The 22,053-nt window shown below is 32.6% G+C and overlaps 2 protein-coding genes across 2 annotated transcripts; both read right to left on the bottom strand.

Annotated features, from left to right (window-relative positions):
• Positions 1-3,266: 3,266 nt before the first annotated feature.
• LOC120347007 (uncharacterized) lies at positions 3,267-5,381 on the bottom strand. Its single transcript, XM_039416813.2, has 2 exons — positions 4,987-5,381; positions 3,267-4,862 (listed from the first exon to the last, which is right to left on the bottom strand). The coding sequence occupies exon 2, from the start codon at positions 4,842-4,844 to the stop codon at positions 3,546-3,548; it is 1,299 nt and encodes a 432-aa protein (XP_039272747.2). The 5' UTR covers positions 4,845-4,862; positions 4,987-5,381; the 3' UTR covers positions 3,267-3,545.
• A 12,068-nt stretch (positions 5,382-17,449) lies between these two features.
• LOC120348498 (uncharacterized) lies at positions 17,450-21,636 on the bottom strand. The gene is made up of 2 exons (XM_039418637.2): positions 20,701-21,636; positions 17,450-20,275 (listed from the first exon to the last, which is right to left on the bottom strand). The coding sequence occupies exons 1-2, from the start codon at positions 21,197-21,199 to the stop codon at positions 18,468-18,470; spliced, it is 2,307 nt and encodes a 768-aa protein (XP_039274571.2). The 5' UTR covers positions 21,200-21,636; the 3' UTR covers positions 17,450-18,467.
• Positions 21,637-22,053: the final 417 nt, after the last annotated feature.

The following is a 22,053-nucleotide window of genomic DNA, read 5'->3' as shown; positions in this document are numbered from 1 at the left end:
TTAGTTTGTGGACAAACAAAGCGACTGAGTGAGGTCAGGTGTTTGGAATTAGACATTTCGATCATTCTTAAACGCCTTGTGATATATCTGTGTTTTCTTTGTTAAATCATGCAAAAACGTTGAGCTAACTAAAAAATGTTACTAATGACAAGCAATCCTTTTGCTACTCCAAACAGATTTTATAAATCTAACTAAGCAACGTATTTTTGATATAAATTTTTTCAATTCACAAATTAAACATATTCAATAATATCGTATAGTAAGTAAATTAAATATGTATTGGGAACTGGAAGTTTAGTAATTGGTTCTGGTAGTTTTAGCTGCCAGATCCGATTAGTGAATGACTGTTGCAGTCCTGTCATACAACTTTACAAAAATTAATTATTTTTTTTAATAAATGCATTGTGAGTCGTTATTAAATCCAAACACTTCTCATGCAATTGTGGTTGCCACTCATGTGCAACATTTAAAAAAAATATTCTCATTCTACCTACCATCTCGGTTATGATGCGCATTCTCATCTCTTAATCTTTCCGCTTCTAATATCAGACAAAGCAAACGCGAAAGACGCCTTAAAGACGCGCTATCACGTTTGGGGTCAATTGCATATAACAACAAATGTTTAATAGCATTTTGGAAGCATATGCATCGCTATTCTAAATACGAGAATTTTAGGATTTCAATAGAAACGATGTATTTTCAAATATAAAGGTCGTGGGAAACAAGTAACATGATTTTAAGTGATGGGATTGATGAACCTTGAAAGATAATTCAAGTCAGTGATAATCGTCGATCCACAAAGTTACCACACGATGCATTCATTCATCTTCAGCATAAGGAAACTGAACAAGAATATCCATCATTAAAATCTTTACAATTTCTTCAACGCGAGGTCACGACATGCCCAAGTTCGTCTCAACGAAGAAACATGCTCGATCAGTAATCGATTTCTGAGTCTATCCCACACTAATGTAATATATACGTGGAACGTTTGAAAATTCAAAAATACAAAATCATTTTTCAAGTAGTTCAACTTGCTTTCTTGTTGTTAGATATGTTTTCTTGCAAAAAAAATGAGCCAACGTACGTTAATCAAATACGATCACAGAGATACAAATTAAAAGTATGACGAGAAATTATGGACCTCCTGAGGTATGCGCACCAAGAAGGCGCACAACCTGAACTCAGATTGTGTACCAGGTTAGGAGTACCGAATTTATTTTTTATTCAAGCACGGTTGATATCACGATCGCCATATAGATATCATTGATATTATCAAAATACAAGTTAGACAAATACTTGCATTTTTTATATATTTATTTTAAATTAGTGTAAAGCATACAATACTTTGACTTCTTGGTTGAAATTTCTAACATCTATTCAACTTATTCTTGTACCTATTAAAAGTGAATGTGGCGAGATTCTTTTGCTTCGTTAAAGATCTTGAAACTGATTTGATTTCATTTAAAGACAAGAAAATTTGTTGATGCCGACTACAGCACAAAAACCATTTTACATCATTTTAAATTTAAATTTACCGATATTTTTTAATATTTTCCACATTTTGACGCAATTCTTTATGACAATAATGATAAATAGTTTTGGGCCACTCCTATTTCCCGTTATTTTAAGCGGGTAGAGAGATTGTAAGTTACGATAACATAACGACAATACATGTGCAAAATCCTTTCTTTGAGGGGTGTTAATACCACTTAAATAGTCATGAATTGAGACCAGATGTAATCTGAAAACTGAAATGAGCCGCCTATGTGATTTATAATCATTATTTCAATAATAACATCAGATAAATGCCACAATATTTACATCCCGTTATAAAAACCAAAAAATATGTCTTTACTGAGCTTACGGATAACAAAAGAGTCTTTGACGAAAGTACAACTCGCTTAAAATCAAGGTTTACTTTAGATTAAACACCTGATAATGTATATTCTCAAAGCAGGCCGCTCTTTCCAAGTCGAGCTGTGTTTTGATTGATAGTTCTAAATTGTCCTCGATAGCCATCATTCTATAGTCAAAGTTACAGAGTACAATATGTTTTATTTCCTTTGAGGGACTATATAGATATTAAAAGATTTGGCACACTCCTTGTATACCGCGTTGTAAATTTCGTGTTTGTTCTTAAACGGTTTATTTTATTGCCAAAATTTTGATCTCCCTTGCAAAGAAATTATCTTAAGCATATTTAAATTCTCCAAAAGGGACGCGGAGGTAATTGTTAGATTTCATCCAAAAATATTAGCTTAAGATAAATGTACATTCCTATGAATTTTTCTCTTGTTGTACAAATAGAATAACATTGTTCTCATTTCAATTGAAGCTTTGATGGTATAAGGATAATAGTTTATTTGATAAATTCAAAAGACCAACTTCAATGTTTGAAATAAAACTACAATGAATTCTTTGATTCCTGACACCGGGTAAATAACTTCAAAAAATATATCACCATGTGTGTATCGTAGATAATCATTCGTGCTTGCTCCAAAAGACGTTTGGTGTTGACATTTTGGGAACAAACTTTAGAAATCCTTGGGAGGTTTCGATTTTTTGTCATTCGATCATTTTCTGAGTCATTTTATTCTACTAATAAATTATCTAAATGTCACAATACATCAATCTGAATGTACAACGAAATCAGAAATTATGAGAAAGATAAATTTTGATACGTGACAATAGTGACGTTCTTATTTTCTCTCTAATTCAAGGTTACGTGTATTAATAGGTTGGCATTGAAGATGAACTTTTTGAAATCATATTATATACGTGCGTATATGCGACCATATTCATCTTGAAATATTTATATATTATTTCGCTGGGCTGCCACTTTTATGCAGCATAGTTTTTCCAACTCTTGATATGTCACTGTCCATTGCGTTGTTTCAATTTTGAGCCAGTTTGGTTAATTACCAGTGGTTTTCAAGTATACCTGTGGAGTTTGTAATTGTATTCAAAAGTCTATATTAATTCTAGTTGTAATGAATAAAGGGGCCGCGTTAAATCATTAATTAGAGTGTTGGATCAAACTGTATGCTGACTTCGGAGATTATAGGCCTCGGTGCTCAATACACATTCTTACCACTATTGTGCAATGAATAGGATGGCAATTAATATATTATTTCGATCCATCCCCAAACCTAAATAGGGTTCTTTGCATAAACGTATTCTCATTTTTATATTTACTTTAGCTGTCTGACTATCCATTAAAAAAGTCTTATTTTAATCATATATTATTTTATTGAACGATGCAATTTAATTCAAAACAAAAACATAAGAAAAATATAGAAAAAAACAACGAAAAATACGGTTTGAAAAGCACATATTGATATAAATAAAAAAGCCTACAAAATTTTTGAAACAGTTAAACTTATTTATGAAACTTACATGCTGTAGATCATTTTGCGAAGTCGTCATGCGCATTGTATATATGGAAAGGGGACGTATAGCACATTAGAACTCTAGAAACAGCATACAATAAAATTCTATTACTTATTCATTCTGGTTGAAAATACTTAACAATAAGTAACATTTCAATACATTTTATATGAATTTAATGCAAGTTGTGGGGTTGGGTATATTGGGTCAGTTCCCTGTTGATTAATATATTGCGCGTAATTCCTTTGTTGAAGGTCTAAGTGTGCATAATGTGATGCAGAATCTTGATTGTATGTTTCATTGGTACTTCCAAGAATGGATTCGATGGAAAATGCACTTTGATGTTGATTACCTGCTGGTTTTGGCGCTGTAGTCAACCCATGGTGGTTTTGCTGATACATCACGTTTGGAGTCATTTGACTTATAAGCATCTCGTGTGGCGATAAATATTGTTGCTGAATGCCGGAAAGCTTGTTTTCAAATTGAAAAGCCCTCTGGTTATCATGTGCATTATAAAATTGATGATTGGTTGTTCCCAGGTTGTATGGGGATAATCTGGGAAATGATACACAAGGAGAGTTTTGGCGCTGGTAACCATGAAGTTGCTGTGAATACATCGCATTTGTATGAGGCGATGGGTTAGAACAATATATAGAATTTTCAATTTGTGCTGCAGACCAGACGGATTCTTGAAGTTTGTTTTCAGCCCGCTTGAAACGTTTTCTTCTTCTTAAAAAAGAGCCGTTTTCAAACATATCTTCAGCTGCCGGGTCAATTGTCCAATAGTTTCCCTTTCCTTTCCCCATACCTGCTTGTCTTGGAACTTTTATAAAACAATCGTTAAGTGATAGATTGTGTCGGATTGAATTTTGCCAAGCGGGAAAGCGTTTCTGATAATAAGAAAATCTTTTCATAATGAATTCACATATTTCTCCCAGAGTCAATCGTCGATGTGGCGACTGTACAATGGCCATTGCTATTAACGCAATATACGAATATGGCGGTTTGACATCGCTGGAAGCTTGAGGACTCTTCTCGACAGACGTAGGCATTTTGATTGTTTTTTGACTTGTCATACCTTCCACGGTTTGAGGTAAATTCGTTTGTACAATAGTCTGCTGGGAGTTTTGTGAATCTGCTTTATTTTGTCTTGGCCCATATGGATGAAATCTCTGATTTGTAACTCTTCTGCCTCTGGCAAGATAAGCCGGTGCCGGCGTCGATGCCGCCAATGGAAATGGATAACCTTCTGAATCAGGATTATTCTGTTCAGGTTGAATTGGAAGTTGATATTTGTTTGGTCGAATTGGACTAACCAAAAGCGGAAAATCAAAATTGGAAGATGGTGATACGGTAGCTGGTTCTGGAGATGTAGAGATCCCACTGTCGGTGCTTGGAGGACGTTGGTATCCTAGGGCGCATTCTGGGAATTCATTGGTTGGTGACACAATCATGTTGTAATTTGAATAAATCTGAAACAAAATAAAAACTATTTAACACATTTAAGTACCAACATGGGATAGTTACTTATAATATATAAATAAAAAGAAAACATTAAGATAAACCAAGAAACATTACCACAACAATATGACTCACCTCTATGTATATTAAAATTCTCTATTAAAATTCTTCTTTCCAGATTTCGTGATTGTCAAGTTTGTTACACTTATACAATATAAGATGGAATGATGATCATTGTGTGGTATTCCCTTGTTTTATATTGTATTATTCCATTTGCTTGTAAATTTCGAACGTATTTGAAAAGTGCGAAATGTATTGATATTAAAGCTTCAGCTTCAGAAGTTTGTTTACCAAGCCTCAAACTTGCATCCCGGGTGGTAGGAAAATAAACATTTTTCATTGATAAGAAAACTGATAACGACATCATTTGTAACTTAGCAAGTGAGTCGTTTCATGGTCGTCGTTATCAATAACTTATCACTTTCACTTTGTGATAAGCATTAAGAGTATATACTTTATCTTTTTTTTCATTTCGGACTCTTTCAAAGACATCAATAGTGATTTCTCTGATAAAAAGACATAAAAGGCGACATATCAATATCAAGCAAAAGCAAAACATCCGACAAAGATGCATAAATTAATATTAAAAAGTATAATTGTAAGTGGTATCTAAGATTTCTTCTTTTTAGCACACCAGAATGAACACAGTCTGTTGCATTTTATTTATAATTTTCATTTCCCTATAGTAGTAGTATACTAGTATGATTTCAAACATCCAATCATATTCTTCAAAGTAAGGCATTTAATTGACATTAAACATTGATTCAATCAATAAATCGTGGTGATATTTTATGCTATATCTTGCAGCTCTCGCGCAAAATTAAACTTTTGATAAAAATAAACAAAGTTCGACATTATCGTATTAAAATATCTCAACCTGACACGAGTATAACCACATCATAGATCGAAAATTATTCTTGTTAGACATTTCAGTAAATGGTGCAAAAAAAAATATACAAAACGGTTTACAAGACGGATGCTGTTTTAGTAGATAAATCAAATAAGTAATTACGATTTTATCTTTTTGACATTGTGTTTTTATAGTCATTTTCATACACCAGCTGATAAACAAGATATTTTGAACTGCGTCATTAGTCTTGTGTTCTTATATACAAATGGCCTAATTGGTGTGGCATTGAAAACATTATTTAGAACATACTTTAATATTTAGGAAAACAACTGTATAATATTAAACTAATAAATCTCAAGATATATATTCTGAACTATAAATTTAGGAAATATTACTGTTTGCAATCATTATTTCTTGCACGACAAAATATACATCTAAAATTTTCAACAAATAAAAAATACCGGTTGCTTTATCACATCTTTAATTGTACGAAATATTTTCAAGTAAAACAATTAGCTGCGAAGTTTACCCGTTATTGTAATACATTCAAGGATTTCGTAACTGCAGTAACAAGAATCACTAAAGTATAAGATAAAAAGTAAGTATAGTACTAAAACAAGCAGAATTTATTGATACATGATTTTTGCGTTGACCCATTTTTAATACAAATCTGCTGCAAGCTGGTCTAAACGTATTCTGAGGCTATTATAGGAATATTAAATTTCAACTAAACAAAAACTTGGCAATGCTTATTTTTATCACTCACATTTTTGTAATATATTGAAAAAAATGAGAAAAACCACTGATTCCATACAATGAAAAACGTAAACTAAATAAGCAAACAACAGAATTAGTTATCTTTCCCCCAACATATACACTCCCATAGTTTTTTTAAAATGTCCCTTCTCAATTACTTCACAAATTGAAAAGCAGTATAACTACAGTGACTTGTTTGTTATTAATTAATGACCTAGACATTTCATTGTTTTACCGTTTATTTTTTAATGCAAATACGAAGTTTTGTCATCAAACCTCGGAAAATCTTTATTTGCCAGATTTTCATGCTTACTTCATATCAAAAGTAAATAAAAATATACATACTCGACAAAGTTAGACCCAAATCGATTTTATCAAAACACAAAACTTGACATGTGTTGTTATTATTTACCATCGGTTGTCATTTTGAAAGATAAATCTTCTGAAGTGTTGTGTACACTTAGGCAATATCAAATGTACATCTGCCAAAATTTATAAATCGACAAAAATGTGCTTCATATAAATCATAAAACGCTCTAACACAAAGAAATAATATATACTTAAATATTTAATTAATTCAATTTTGAGGCAAATATATATTTATTTATTTTCAACTGCCAGGAAAAAAATTTTGTTTTTTGTTCTTATATAATTTTGCTGTAGATAATCATAAAAATGATAAAATTGGTATATGATGACGTTTTTCCTCTGTAATTCCAAACAAAATATGCAAAAAAGTTGTTGGCAAATTAAAACATCTAGAATAGGTTAAAAACATTATCCACTAAAAAGCATTCTTTATGTTTATTTCACTTTATAAAAATTTGTATATCTATCTAATCTATCGAAACCATAATTTTCAAATTTGAATAGACTTTGTATAATGACACAATCGCGTGCACACTTTAAAAAATCAACATATACGATATTTGATACAATAAATCGAAGAAACCATAACATTTTAACCATTCTTAAACCAAAGTTGTCTTTACATCATAAGCAACAACATATACCTCACATTACAGTAAATAAATTTATTCATTAAAATTTTTAATTAATTTTGAAAGCCGGGTATGCAATTTTTGAGATGCAAGCCCATACGCGATTCAACAAAATTAACACATGCAGGATCTAGACTATTCTCGGAAAATCTTAATAGTAAGATTGGTATATAGGTTATATAAGAAATAATTCTATATATTCTTTAGATCTTTGTCAAAGACAATTATACGAAATAATTTCTCCTAAAGGTGTGAAGTTTGTTTTTGTGTGGTGAACAGGCATTGCCATTAAAATTCTGTTATCAAAGTACAAAATGCCAAAGTAAACTGATGAAAAGATTTCACACCTGTTTTCACACATTTGACGATATTTTCTAAAGTCAGTATGCATTTAGTTATATAATGATGTTTTTAGAACGGCAGTGTTTATTGTTTCATGTCTGAACTAGACAAGTATAATATATGTTCGCTTTGCAAATACGAATTGAAAGTTAAAAATAAATTTTGAAGCATAGACGTTTACATGACATCTTCTTATATTAATATTCATTTTTGGGTGCTCATGTAGTATGCGCACCAAGATGTCGCATAACCTGAACCCTAACCTGGTACACATACTATGTTCAGGCTGTGCGCCATCTTGGTGCGCATACTCCAGGAGGTCCCATTTTTGTTTTACAACCAATTTGTTGTACCATTTGTGGTCCTCCCGTAGTGTGTATACCAGGTTCGGGTTAGGCCATAATTTATCCCGATTTTCCTCATTTTACTTCTATTACGAGTTCGGGAACTGTCTGTGTTAGCGAAGTGAATACCCCCTGACCATAGGTTTCAGTCACTTTAAACAACTTGATGTAATGTAGGCGAAGGAAATTAGTTACCTCCATATCTGTAAACAAATTTCTGAAGCGCCTCAATTTAATATGATTTGGTAAAGAATTTTTTGAATATGCTAGGTGCAAAATTGCTAATTGAGTTTCTAGATAACGATGAAGTCATTGATATCGAGAGTTGTTTTGTATCTGTAATCCGTACTAGTTGAGTAGTTTCAAAGTAGCTCGCATCTGTGGTTTGTGATTCTTGGAAAATTCAAAAAATAACAATCGACACAAAAACAGCAACATTAGGTATTAATCGTCACAGCTCAACAGATTTAAATTATCGCAATGTTTGTCTAAGTATCACAGATAGTTGTAGGATGTCTGGGATCTAGGATCGTTACCTACCGTGATACATTACGTAATCGTAAATTTTCCTAGCCTCGTTAAATAAAACTCGGCGATAACATATAAGAAATGAAATAATTTTCATTGTATTTTTGATTTCAAAATGATAAATAACAGGCATATAAAATTTTGATATATATATAAAACCTGTCTGTTGTACTTTACGTCTAAAACACGATGAAGACAGTTCATATAGGAATAAGCCGCATAGTGGGAGATATGGACCAATTTGTACATCACATTGTCATCTTTACGTACCTAAGTTAATGGAGTGGACAACTCAACAGCTGCGTTTTGTATACATATACAGTTTGTCGAAGAAATGCAAACACAAAAAGCCACCTACCTAAATAACTAAAACTACTTATGAAGAAAAATGTGCTACCTTTCACCGGTATTGTGTTTCGTAACACCATTTTCGTGGCAAGATTTGATGACAGTAAATACAACTGATTTTTGTCTATGTTTCTTGTGTAAATGTCATTCTTTGAAAAAAAAAACAATTTGTCATTAGACTTTTTGCGTATACTCTGCAGCAATACATCATTATGTACTGAAATTTTTAAGTAATGTACTTCTTTTAAATTGATTTTTTTTATGACATCGGGACATCAGTCAGTTTTGCAACCGTGCATGAAAAGCCATTAAAGCACTAGGCATAATAAAAGTATCTGACCCAATTCAATCTCATCCGAATGTGGAAATTATCACATCCAATGTTATGCATTTGTTGCAATTGTCTTCAAATCGAACCAAATAATAAGTATACTATACTGATCTTTCATTGTTATTTCTCTATATTATATCAAAGGCTGTTTTCCTCACAAATGAATATTAGTTCAACAATATGGCCTCAAACATATGAATATATACTACAGATTTGAAGTTCTAAATTGAGTTCAGTGAGTTGATTTCAATCTTGAACAATATCATATTTTCGAAACTGCTTTTTATCTTATTTAAAGCAAAACCACCAAAAATGAAGCCCCGCAAATAACTCTTTTTTTGGTTTCACGGGCCTTTCCATTACAGAATTTAAGATGTCGCACGCGGTTTATGGCATGCAAACTATGACCCTATGTGTGGGAGGCTTTCACTTATTTTAGAAATGATTTATCCAGCTTTGAAAGCTAATGAAACATACCATTATCGTCCGTTTACTTAATGTGAGCCCAAGACCTTGAGCATTTTTGTGTATCGACAAACGTTAAAAAGGTGTCAGGCCACAGAAAAGCAAACAGTTCTTAATTTCGTCGCAGGAGGTCCATAAAAATAAAGTATTTTTCATTAGCAGTCTTCATGCAGTGAAATATTTTATTACTCAAAGATTTAATATTGCGAACATTTTTCAAATCCTATTCGGTGATGAGCAAACACTTTGCACTCATTATCAATTGGTTTCAAATATAGAACCGAGACAAATAAAAACCCAATATCAATTCTGATATTTTAAAAATAGTTATTATAAAGGTGATTGTCATGAGTGAATTCGACTTTTTATTTATCGAAAGTGTCAATCATTTGTAACGATATCGTTATTCGATTAAAGAAGAGTTTATTTTGTGGTGTTTTGCACGACCGATCCTAAATGAATTACATGAGCGATTTTACACCAAAAATAGCGATAAAGTTCATTGACAAGATGCGTGGATCAAAGAAACCTATTAGATTTCAATAAAGTACTCAGAAAAAATAACTCAAAAGTGCATTACCATTTTTTCCTGACCTTTAACACTCCACGTTCATTTTGTTTTCAAAATCAATGTTTCCGGTCAAGACAGGTAATGTCTCAGTAAAACGTTTCTTGTTTTGCTCTGAATAACCCCAAATGACGTGTTTGAAATAGGAGTACGAGTACGATACAGCATTTTATCAGACATTTTGAGAATTAGTTTTCAAGTAATCGTCACAATCGTTCTCAAAATCCATGTTGACGGTAAAGACTTTCACTCCAAAACGTTGCGTTAGAAGAAATACCGATGTTTTGAAATCGAACGCACAGGTATACGATACACCACTGTTAAGTATAAAATAATGTATATCAACCATTTGGAATTTGTTTCGTAACGGTCATATTACGTTTTGTCAATCGCAAAAACACCGATGTATTGGATACTTCTAACTCGCAGAGGTAATTGAAATGCACGATCATTTGTGGCTCAAGTATATTGTATGCCGCCTCAAATAATTTATCCGTTGTTCCACTACACGAAAATTGAGATTTCAATTTATGTTTCGTCGATATGTTTACCCTTGATCCCTTTTATTATTAACTTAACCGTAACGTTAACATTTAACGTGGTTCAACAAATTTCGAACCATAAATATTAGCTGTGGCCGATTCAAGGACTAGAAACTGTTATGTTAATGCTAACTTTAAAAATTAAATTTTATTACATGATATTTTATGGTAATTTCATACTATAGTTGAAGTAATCAATATTAAACAATTGTTTTCGATCAACTAGTTAAGTAGGCTGAACATGTGGCATAGGTTACTTGCGTAAATGACCAGTAAGTGTTCCAGCTATATCTGAAGGATGTGAGACATTAGTTTTGTTTGTTTTTTCTTTAAATTACTCCTAAAATTTGGTGAATTTACGAATACCAATAAATATTTTAGATGATTTCAAAACACTAACTCAGCGGTTCGAAATGATTTTAGCCAACGCTTGAGTGTTTTGACTGCAACTTGAAGTGTACAAAATACCGCTAACTTAGATATAAAATATCCGTCACGGGAGAAAGATATTGTTGTGAATTGACGAGGCTCTTATGCTCTCGCAACTGTGGTTTGTTGTTTTACGAGGGTTTGGTTACACTAACAATTTTGCGAGCTAATAGCATCAGAAATGCATAATTGTCCATTGTTGGAATAGCATTCTTTGAATTAATCATATCATAAGTCAGCACATGTCGTGCTGAAGACGCTCACGTCCACTATTATTTATTTGAAAAAAGAGCATTTTTCAATGAAATTTAATCCTCAGTTGCATTACCTTGTGTTCCCTAATACATAGAAATAAACATAAAACGATAATTTGCAAGATAAATAATGTTAGATCCCCAAAGTTTGAACATTGTAACGCGCTCAGTCAGTAAGGTTTATAGGTTTATATTAGTTAGAATTTAGATAATCACATTTAATATAAGAATACATGGCTAAAAATGATATTTGATTCAGAATTTTGTCTTTCACATTTATATAGATGGAAAATATCACAAAGAGTCATTTAATTAAAACATTTGTATTATCAGATTCAGTATTTTTCTAAAATAAAATTTTTAAACCCTCCAAAGTGCATCGTAATGAATTTATTACTTTAGCGATTCTCCTAATAGTTTAAACCCCCTCCCCATTCTTTTATTATTCTCATTAAGAAGCAGCTTGAAACTTGTCATGTGTGTATTTTGGATTACGTAACCTAATAGTATATATCGCACAAGACAATTGTCTTAATGCCTCTGATCTAGTCTATATTAAACCATATTATGAAAGCTTATGCTAAATTTGATTCGATTTAAAACGTCATTGAAGACTCTTTGATCTTGTTGGTGTTAATCAAACTAACATCTAAGTTGTTGCATTGAACACTTGTGTAACTAGAGCCTGGAACACGACTAAGTATACGAACCTCCCTCGGGTCCTCTTGAGTGGTTATGTTATATTGAAATATTTTTAATACGGTACGAATGTTGTTACTACAAAGCCATCTTGCCGCCTATATGGCTTGTTAATTTAAGCTTTGGTGATTAATACCGATGGTTTGTGTTGCCATCCTCCTTGAAGGCACAAAACACCTGGATGGCATATTGTATGTTTAATAAAACATTAATACCAATGTATAAAAATGTTATTTATTTTATTCTGGCAAAATTCTTCCACTTTCGATCGTACAGGTTTATTTTCCTTGGAGCCCAACCTATTTCCACAATATTCAAGATCGTTATGAATAGAATACGAACCCCGTTAGCTGTATCCCTACATGAACTGGTAGTTATTTTACGGATTATAAGGAGAATTGAGAAAATCCTCCAATATGACAGGGTGTATTTAATATCAACATAATCTGTAATCACAAGTTAATATTGCACCCAATTCTCCCACAGAATGGTGAGAAAGTTCAGACACGTAAAAATTTATAAGCTGGATATTTGCGGAAAGAAATTAATAAAAAATGACGATTTAATTTTTGGATATGTTTCTAATTTTTTTGGTTAGCATGCTGAACTTTATGTGAATGTAAAATACAAAGTAGACTACCAATACACGTTAACCATAATCACCAAAATGCATTATTGTTGTCGACTACTCTCATTATTTAAAGATAAAATATGTTTCCCCAGTTACAAACAACAACTTGGACGCCCTGGCAACAGCAAGACATAACGTCATGCCTTAAGTATGAATAGAAAAGGATTTAAGCCCATTCAGCGACAAGAAAATTGCATGTTTCCTCTCGTCCTGGAGAAAAATTGCATTTAGTAAAACAACATTTATTGGATTTATGGCAGTGAAGATATATTATTACATTGCAATCTATAATCCCAAGCAGTTTAAAGGGGAAGCATTTACTTATCTTTATGCGTCGAAACTATTGTGTTGTAAATCCAGTGTAATCGGTATGTTATGCTTCCCAACATAGCAAACTGTGTGGTCCTGCTCATTATGGCCATAAACGTGTCACGAATAAACATTTTTGCTATGTTCTGATTTCATACTTCCGCATATAAATGTAGGTTACTGTGGGAAAACTTGAAACTGTATACCATTATCATTTTTTGTCGAGAATGTTTTTACAAACAATTCGACTGAAAGAAATCGGATATGTGCTTGTGTTATTTCAAGAGAAGGTGAAGAAAAAATATCTCTAAATTGAGATATATTTACTCAGCTTGCAGATTTCATCAAGCCTTCTCTCATGATGTTCGAAATTTGCATAAATGACTGAGATTAAAATCTATTGTGGATAATAATATTAGTTTGAATACTGTCAAAAATATGTAGATATTTTATATGCTTTTCCATGTCGGAAGAAATAAAAATATCGCAACCTAATTTTGGTTACGACCTTGGCAACAAAATATTTCCACAGTTTTTCTTATTTTTGTGATTCATCTGATATTTTGCCTTTCAAGTCAGAGATATTAATCACGACACAAAATATTATAAATTCCTCACACCGGAATATTTCTACGTTCAACTAATCATGGTTTGTAGATATTTCATATTTTGAATGCATGTCCTTGGCGTGGCCCAAAGTTAAAGTCGTTTTGTAACATCATAAACTAAAAATCCGACGTTTCGTTATTACATCTGGGGCATCGAACCACTCCCGCGTCTTTAATCTTAAATATTACCTTTTATTTGTTAATTTATCGTGTGAAATGAAATATTGGTTTATATTGAGGTAAACAGTACATAAGAACACTGTCAAATGATCAAAGAAAAACATTCGCAATGGTTGGATAGCGGTACGCTTTGTAAAAATAAAAATGAATTCGCCATTTTATAATTCTTGAGCTATGTTCTGAGTTAATCGTATGGCTACGACAAAATACTAGTTAGTCAGTCCATTTTCGGAGTTCCTTGAAATGTGTACGAAAGATGTATTGTTCTATTTGTTTAATAATTCGACCACCAGCAATTCTATTTTGAATATAATAAAAACTGCTCTTTTATCATAGTAACTAACAATATAGGCTTTTGAAACTTTAAAATTAACTGCTTTCTGGATACAAATATGTGTGATATAGAATATAGATCTCTGTACATAAAAAAAATCTCTCATTTTTGTGCAAAATGCAATATGAATACCGCATGTAAAAATGCATTTTTAGATAATGAAAAGATTTCTGGACACTTTGACGATATTGTTGTTCATCCATTCTGGCATTTTATTTGGGATTTGGGGAACCAAAACCAATGAAGTCGAATCGATAAAATTTCACGGTGGAATGAAATAACTACGTCCGTAACTTGAGATGAGCGACGCCGAATAGAACGTGATAAAAATAAAATTATGCTGAAATTATGTTTCCGGGCAATTTCTGCAAATTTATGATTGATAAACGCCTTTTTCTGGTATATTACGCTATCTTAAAATATTGTAAAAACTACGAGTTTCTGACAACATGCAATATTGCGTTACTATCTTCTAACAAGTATGGGACGATTATAAAGTACCACAAGATACGGTGTATAACTGGTGTCCAAGCTAGGTAAAGCATTAATGACAAAATCCTATTTTTTAATTTTATATTTTTTCAATATTTTCCCCAGTGTTAGATATAATTATAAACTTCATATCTGCGCAACGACCTGCGTTTTTATTTATTTTGCCAATATACTTTTGTTGGAAGTTGTTGCCAAACTATGATACAATATTTAGTAAACTGGGTAACAGTAGTATCAGCAAATAGTATTATCTTTTTACACTGTTGAAAATTATAATTAATTTAATTCAATGATACCAAACGATAGTTCAATTTGTGGATTTTCAAACAATATTTAGGTTTTCTTGTATATTTGCAATTATTTAATTCAGTGAAATGATTTTAGACCAAATAATTGATTTTTCTCTAGTTTTACAAAGAACAAATAAAAAAAACGCTAACAATTTTACTGAATACTGCTGCATATTGCTATTCTATTTAAAAATATTCTTAATATAAAGGTAACTTAGTATCACAGATAATTGTGTAACTCGGATACCTTATGTCGAAATTACATTATAAATCAAACAGAAACATTTTTTATGTTCTTTATGTTTAGGGTAATATTGCTCACATTATATAATTCATGTACATAGTTTTATTTGTAATGTTTTAATTAAATTTTAAAACTAAATAAGAGTTACGGAGAAACAGGTATTGGAGTCCTACCCCCTGAAAAATTAACGTTCGCCACATATGGTTGTAGAAAATACTGTGATAAATCTCTTCTATACGACTGCGCAAGCTTTGCGCTTCATGGAAACTATAAATATAGGCGCACCTTCAGGCACGTAATCCTATTAAACTCCAAACTCAAAAATTGAATATAACTTTGTTTATGGAATACTGTAAAGGTGAGTTTTTGTGTAGTTTTTGTTACTCCAGTGGAGACAACCAACAACCATATCTGAGTACTATAACCTGACCATCCGTTTTCACAATATTCATTTCAATACAAAATGGCGTACGTTCTAATAAAACGATTTCTTTCAACAGAGTGCAACACTATTCAGATGGACATCTTGTGTTATCATAGGAAAGCACCATAAAGTGACACGTAGTGTTGTATTGGGCATTAGTAGCCTACAGGTGCGTCCGGTTCAAATTTCAGCTTGATTGGAACAGCGTTACATATACTCGAGAAAACAATCGCCTCGGTGTGATTTAACCACACCAGTCAGGATTGCTTATTACTTTACTCGGTTGATAAATTCTGATATTGCATCGGACAAATTCTTTATTATAATATAATTCCTATATTTTGAGTGTGTAAAACACAACTGTACGAGAATTGGTGGATACATTGTTCATTTCGGAAATCGTTGTTAAAGTGATACTACATTCAAAATTGAACAAAAAGTGTCGGACAGCAATTTACCCACTCCATACGTTACACATAAAGCTTTGAGATCAAATACACTACTTCTATATGAATTTATTATCGGAGATATATCATGTCACTGTTGTCACTACAATTGTACCGATATGAGTGAACCATAAAACGCGTGCACAAAAAGCCTAGACATTAAGCTGCAAACTCGAGACACTGTATTTTTTGTTTGGAAATATTTGATGTTCAACAAAAAAAGTTCTTTTAGCTTTGAAATGTACTTTGGCGAGAGAAGACGTTCCAATACATGTCTAATGAATGTATCAAAAATATATTGAAAATTGTATAATTGAATTACCGTCAAATGTGGTTAACTTTGCTTCATATTTGATATAAAATATTTTAAAATAGCCTGTCTTGTCGTTCTCACAGGTCTTCACACCTTTTTGTAATCCTATATCCTCGTTTCCGATCCTTTCCAATCAGAAAACAATTGATCAATTATCTTCATCACATGAAACACTTTGTTTTGAGGTGTGAAGTTAGAATAATGTTTGTATAGAAACGGTTGTCTCCGGCTTTCCAAAAACATTATTCACGATGTGAGTATGTGGGAGTATTGTTTCGCTACTGTATCACTGATGAGCAAATACCTTACAATTTCTATTTATTGTCACAGCAGGTAGAGTTAGGGACAACCGGCTACGTTTGGTCGCTTTGTAACAAAGAATCCAAAGAAGGCGCTTGTCGAAGCAAACAACTGCTGATTCCATTTAATATTCTTGATTTATATTTAATTGAAATACTATTTAATACAAACATAAATAACTGTTAAATGAACTGCATTATTCCAATCTGACTTCGAGTCGAACCGCTTTTTCACATAATATGATCTCAGAATAACTCAACAAAAAATCGACTGAGAGCGCTGGTCGAACGGTTCAATTGTTTCTTTTGCATTGGAAACGGATATTGTTATTTTAAATTTAGTTGAAATTTTCATTAAATGAAACAAAAATACATATCAGAAGGTGAACCCCTAAATGCGAAAATGTCAAGATCATTATCTGAAGCTGAAACCCACCTTTCAAACTAAGTGATTTTCTAATTTCTAATTCTCTCATACCCGGTATTGTATCCCGTACAAGATCAGAATGTATTCCATATTTGAAATATTTTAATATTGAAAAACAATTATACCACGTCAGTTTCAACTCAAATTGCAAAAAGAAGTAAGATATAACAAAGGAGTACATAAAAAATATTTAATATCATAATCCAAACCTTAATTCGACCGTTTCTAATCTAATTTAGTAAAAGTTACTCATCCTATAATAGACAATGCAATTTATTGAAATACTTTCAAATACAGAAAAAAAAATTAAACTGTTCAAATACATTTCATGTAGTATTTATATTCAATTTGTGAAATAAAAATAGTGACGTTTGTTATTGAATTTTCATAACTTCTGTTTATTATTACGACCCCTGGTCGTGTTTCATTAAAAACAACACCAGGAAATTACTAACGCAATGCAATACGAACATGTGCCAGCATATAGAATAAAGAAACTCACAAACCTGTTAAATTAAAGTATGGAGAATATAGAAGTCGGGTTGCCAAAGAATCCAGTAAAATCTATCATCAAATTTAAAACTATACATATACAAGCATGATTTCACTTTTAGGTATTTCAAATGTTCTTATGAAATTACTTTCTATCGATTCTCACATACTCACTTTCACACAAACCTTATTGCAATAAACTCAACAGCATTTCAAACCAAACATTATAGCATTTGTCTCCGATTTGATAAAAAAATGAATTAAAGAAAATACCACTACTGAATTAAAAGATGGCGTCATCAATCCGATGTAAAATTTAATAAGTTACATATGGTCATGGACAGCATGTCGTCATTTGTTCTAACTTTTATGAAACATATCAGTGAAATAAACTGCATAAAAATTACTCTATGGCAGAATTACAATTATGTAGCAGCAATTGCAAAAAATCTCAAAATTGATTCAATTATACGATAAAAAAAATTATTAAAGTAATAATAACAAATAAAATACATTGTTGAATTTTCTACATCTACACCACATGACACAAATTACATTGTATATAAATTTTGGTATGTATTGTGTTCTTGTTGATTAAATCTTTATTAAATTACATAAACGGTCCCATAGAAGGCCATCCTATGACTGGCTTAAGAAAATTCTGTGCGTTTGAGCTGAGTATTGAATTTAGTTGTGCGTTTGGCCGCAATGAGGGGTTCGGACTGGTGTTAAATGTCCCTGGGGGAGATGGTCCACCAGACAAAATTGGATTTGAGTGTATCCCTGTCAAACCTGCCATTCGCCCGACCATGGCAGCATTTAATAATGAGTTATAAATTGCTCCTTGGTCGGGGGAAACGGTTGAAAAATTTCCCCGGAGCGCAGAGCTTGAGTTATCATGAGCTCTCATTTGAGAAACGATGTCATCGCTGGTCATTGAATTCTTCATAAATTTGCTTTGATTTGATTCGAAATTATAAATTGCTTTACTATGATATTGTCCATTGTTTTTACGGCGATTCTCGTGGATCGGAGAACTTCCCGATGACACACCGGGACTAGTGCGGTGCAAACTCGGCGGGACGAAAGAACCACCACCGACCTGGTCACTATCCGAACTGGAGCGATTAGACTCAGTTCTAGATTCGTGTTTCTTCGATTGTATTGCATGATCATGTGAAGAATTCGATGAACATGAACAGTTTGAATTCCTTCGTCGTTTAGATTGTGAGTTTTCAGATTCCCCGCACGATTTTCGTTTCAAAGGAGGCTCGATTTTGTCTTCCTTTTTGCCAATCAAATTATCAATTGAAAATCCAGACGATTTTGAATGTTCACGAGGTGATGATCCTCGCGGGGAATTCAATTTTAAGCTTTCCAGTGGAGGCGAACTCGTTGAACTATGATTTCTACTGCCGAATATCGAAGAATACATCGGGTGAATAACATTTCCCAGGCTTGGTAAACTTTGAGGTGTACAGTGTGTGGTAGATGACGGTATTATGGATTGAAGAATTGCATTTTGTGCTGATGTTGGGTTCAAACTAGGCAGGTGCGATCCTGTGTTTGGCCCACCAAATCCAAAAATGGCGGCTGCTTGTCTGCTCGCAAGTTGAGAATGATCCAATAAAGGTGGCATCGTCTGGTGTAAGTAAGAATAGGGGTTGAATGCGGCGGCAAATGCAGCAGCTTGGGGTCCCGATAACCCCATTCCATAGGGTCTTCCATATGAAACTGGAACTCCATTTACTGCTGCTGCTATCATGTGATCCCGCAATGGATTTCGACTTTGTCTCTTGAATCGTTTTCTGCGACGTAGAAAAGAGCCGTTGTCAAACATGTCTTCGGCATCTGGATCCATTGTCCAATAGTTCCCTTTGCCGGGATTGCCTGGCTCGCGTGGAACTTTAACAAAACAATCATTCAAAGACAAATTATGTCGGATTGAGTTTTGCCAAGCAGGAAACTTCTCACGATAGTAAGGAAATCTGTTCATGATAAATTCGCAAATGCCGCTGAGAGTCAGTTTTTTATGCGGTGATTGCAATATCGACATTGTTATAAGGGCGATGTACGAATATGGCGGTTTAACCAAATTTTTATCGTCAAGCATATTTGAATCATTGTCATTGATATTTATAGAAATCGGCTCATCTTTTTCGTCAACAGTGACTTCCTCATCAAAAACATCTTCATCTAAATCTTCTGGTGTTGGATTTGTGGATATTTCTTCAGTCGACGACTCGTCACAAAATTCCATTATTTTCTGTTGTGCCAAAGCAGGTACCGTGTGAGAATTTGACGAGATGCCATATTGATAAAGTTGTGTGCTTTCCGCATCATTCCACGGTTTCGGTTCACTCGTTGTATCAGATTTTCGTAATTTGACTTCATCATTTTTTTCGATCGCTGTTGGGTCTGTAAAAATAAACGATAGTTGTATATTTAGTAATATAATAAAAATAAAAGTGTTGAAATGCTACTAAAATAGTAGACTACTTTGACTATTATGTATAACTTTAATTTTAACATTAGTGTCGAGAATTGAAAGCCATGGCGTAAAGTCTAGAAGTTATTTTACATACAATTTTCGATGCATTTGAAGGCGCTTCTGAAGTGTGTGTACCAATATGGAGATAACTAATTTCGTTCGCCTACTTTTTATATATTCACTTGGCTAACACAGACAGACCCAAACTCATAATAGAACTAAAATAAGGAAAATCTGAATTAAATTATTACCTAACGCTGCCCTGGTACACACACTACGGGAGTAGTCATTTAAAATTGATACTGCTCTATAAATTTTGATATATAAACGCGTATAAATGATTACAACTCACCTTTTTCATCGCTCCAAGACATAGATGGCGAAATCTGTTCATATGGTTTACAAACTGGAGCGTATTCTTTGCGAAATTGCATTGCAGCCATTCCTCTTAGTGAATCTATAGCAGAAGGTGTAGAAGAGCGAATTGTAATAGACTTTTCCTTGATGCTGTTACTATCAGAATTAGTGGATATGCATTCTTTTTGTGCTAGATATTGCCTATGAACCAGAAGTGGATTCCAAATTAAATCTCTTATGTTTGTTTGATTCTCAGCAATTGATGATTCTTCTTGAACTCTAGAGGACGTTTCTGAAGCTTTGTTTCTGCTTATTTCTTCGAAGCATCTTTGTTGTAAAATGTTTTTTGAAACATTGTGTAAATGTGTATTCGAATAAACTTCTTCTTCTTCATAACTGCTGATTGAGGGTCGATTACTCGACGACTGTTCGACACCATTGTCAGACATACTTGCTGAAGTCGGATAATCTTCTGCAGATTTCTTAACAGTCATACTACTATTTACCAACTTTATCTGTCAAGCACTGAAGATAAAATAGTCATGGATTAATCGGAACATCAGATAATAAATGTCCAATTCATTTTTTCTCTCTAATTTCGATTTCATACACAATGGGGGCTGAGTGAAAATCTATAATATTTTATGTTTAACTTGCGTGGCTTTCTCTCTCATTTTTGAAGCTAATGAAATAAACTAATGAATTCTATACCGTTGTTCTCTCATTTAATTTTCATATTTATTCTTTACACAGCTTACAATACAAAACATTCAAAAATTGTGAACGCTGAACAATCAAATCCATATGTCTACAACTTTCAAAAAATGAAGAAATACGCATAATATAGAAATATAAACTACATCAAACTTTAAAATATTTTCCATTGCCAAGTATAATATTTTCAGCAAAAAAAACATTTTCAAAATTCCAATTCAATAAAATCGACCTTTTTCTAAAAAAAAAAAAAATACTGCCAATAAATCAATTTCTTGCTGCCATATCTAATACCAATTGGCAAATTCAAGCTACGCAAATACTTTCAAAAAAATAAATCAAATTATTTACTTTACATATTACTTTGCAGGTAAATTTGCTACTGCTAAATATTTGATTTCATCAAAATAAATTCAAACAAAGACAAAAACTGTCGGGAGATCAAAGATTCGATGATAAATATTATTTCAACAAAGACGTCTTTACATTCACAGTTTATTTGCAGAAGGCAGACATAACGGACAAATTCATTTCGTCATATAGAATAAATGTTCTAGTCAACCAAAGGAGAAGATACGCTTTCGGAACTGACTACAGAATTTTTTTTTTTATTTCTCACCAGCAGTCAGGGAAT

The sequence above is a fragment of the Styela clava genome, chromosome 1 (assembly GCF_964204865.1).
Source record: "Styela clava chromosome 1, kaStyClav1.hap1.2, whole genome shotgun sequence".
Classification (NCBI taxonomy): domain Eukaryota; kingdom Metazoa; phylum Chordata; class Ascidiacea; order Stolidobranchia; family Styelidae; genus Styela; species Styela clava.
The sequence above is the reverse complement of the archived record's forward strand: the minus strand, read 5'-3'. Positions and strand labels throughout refer to the sequence as shown.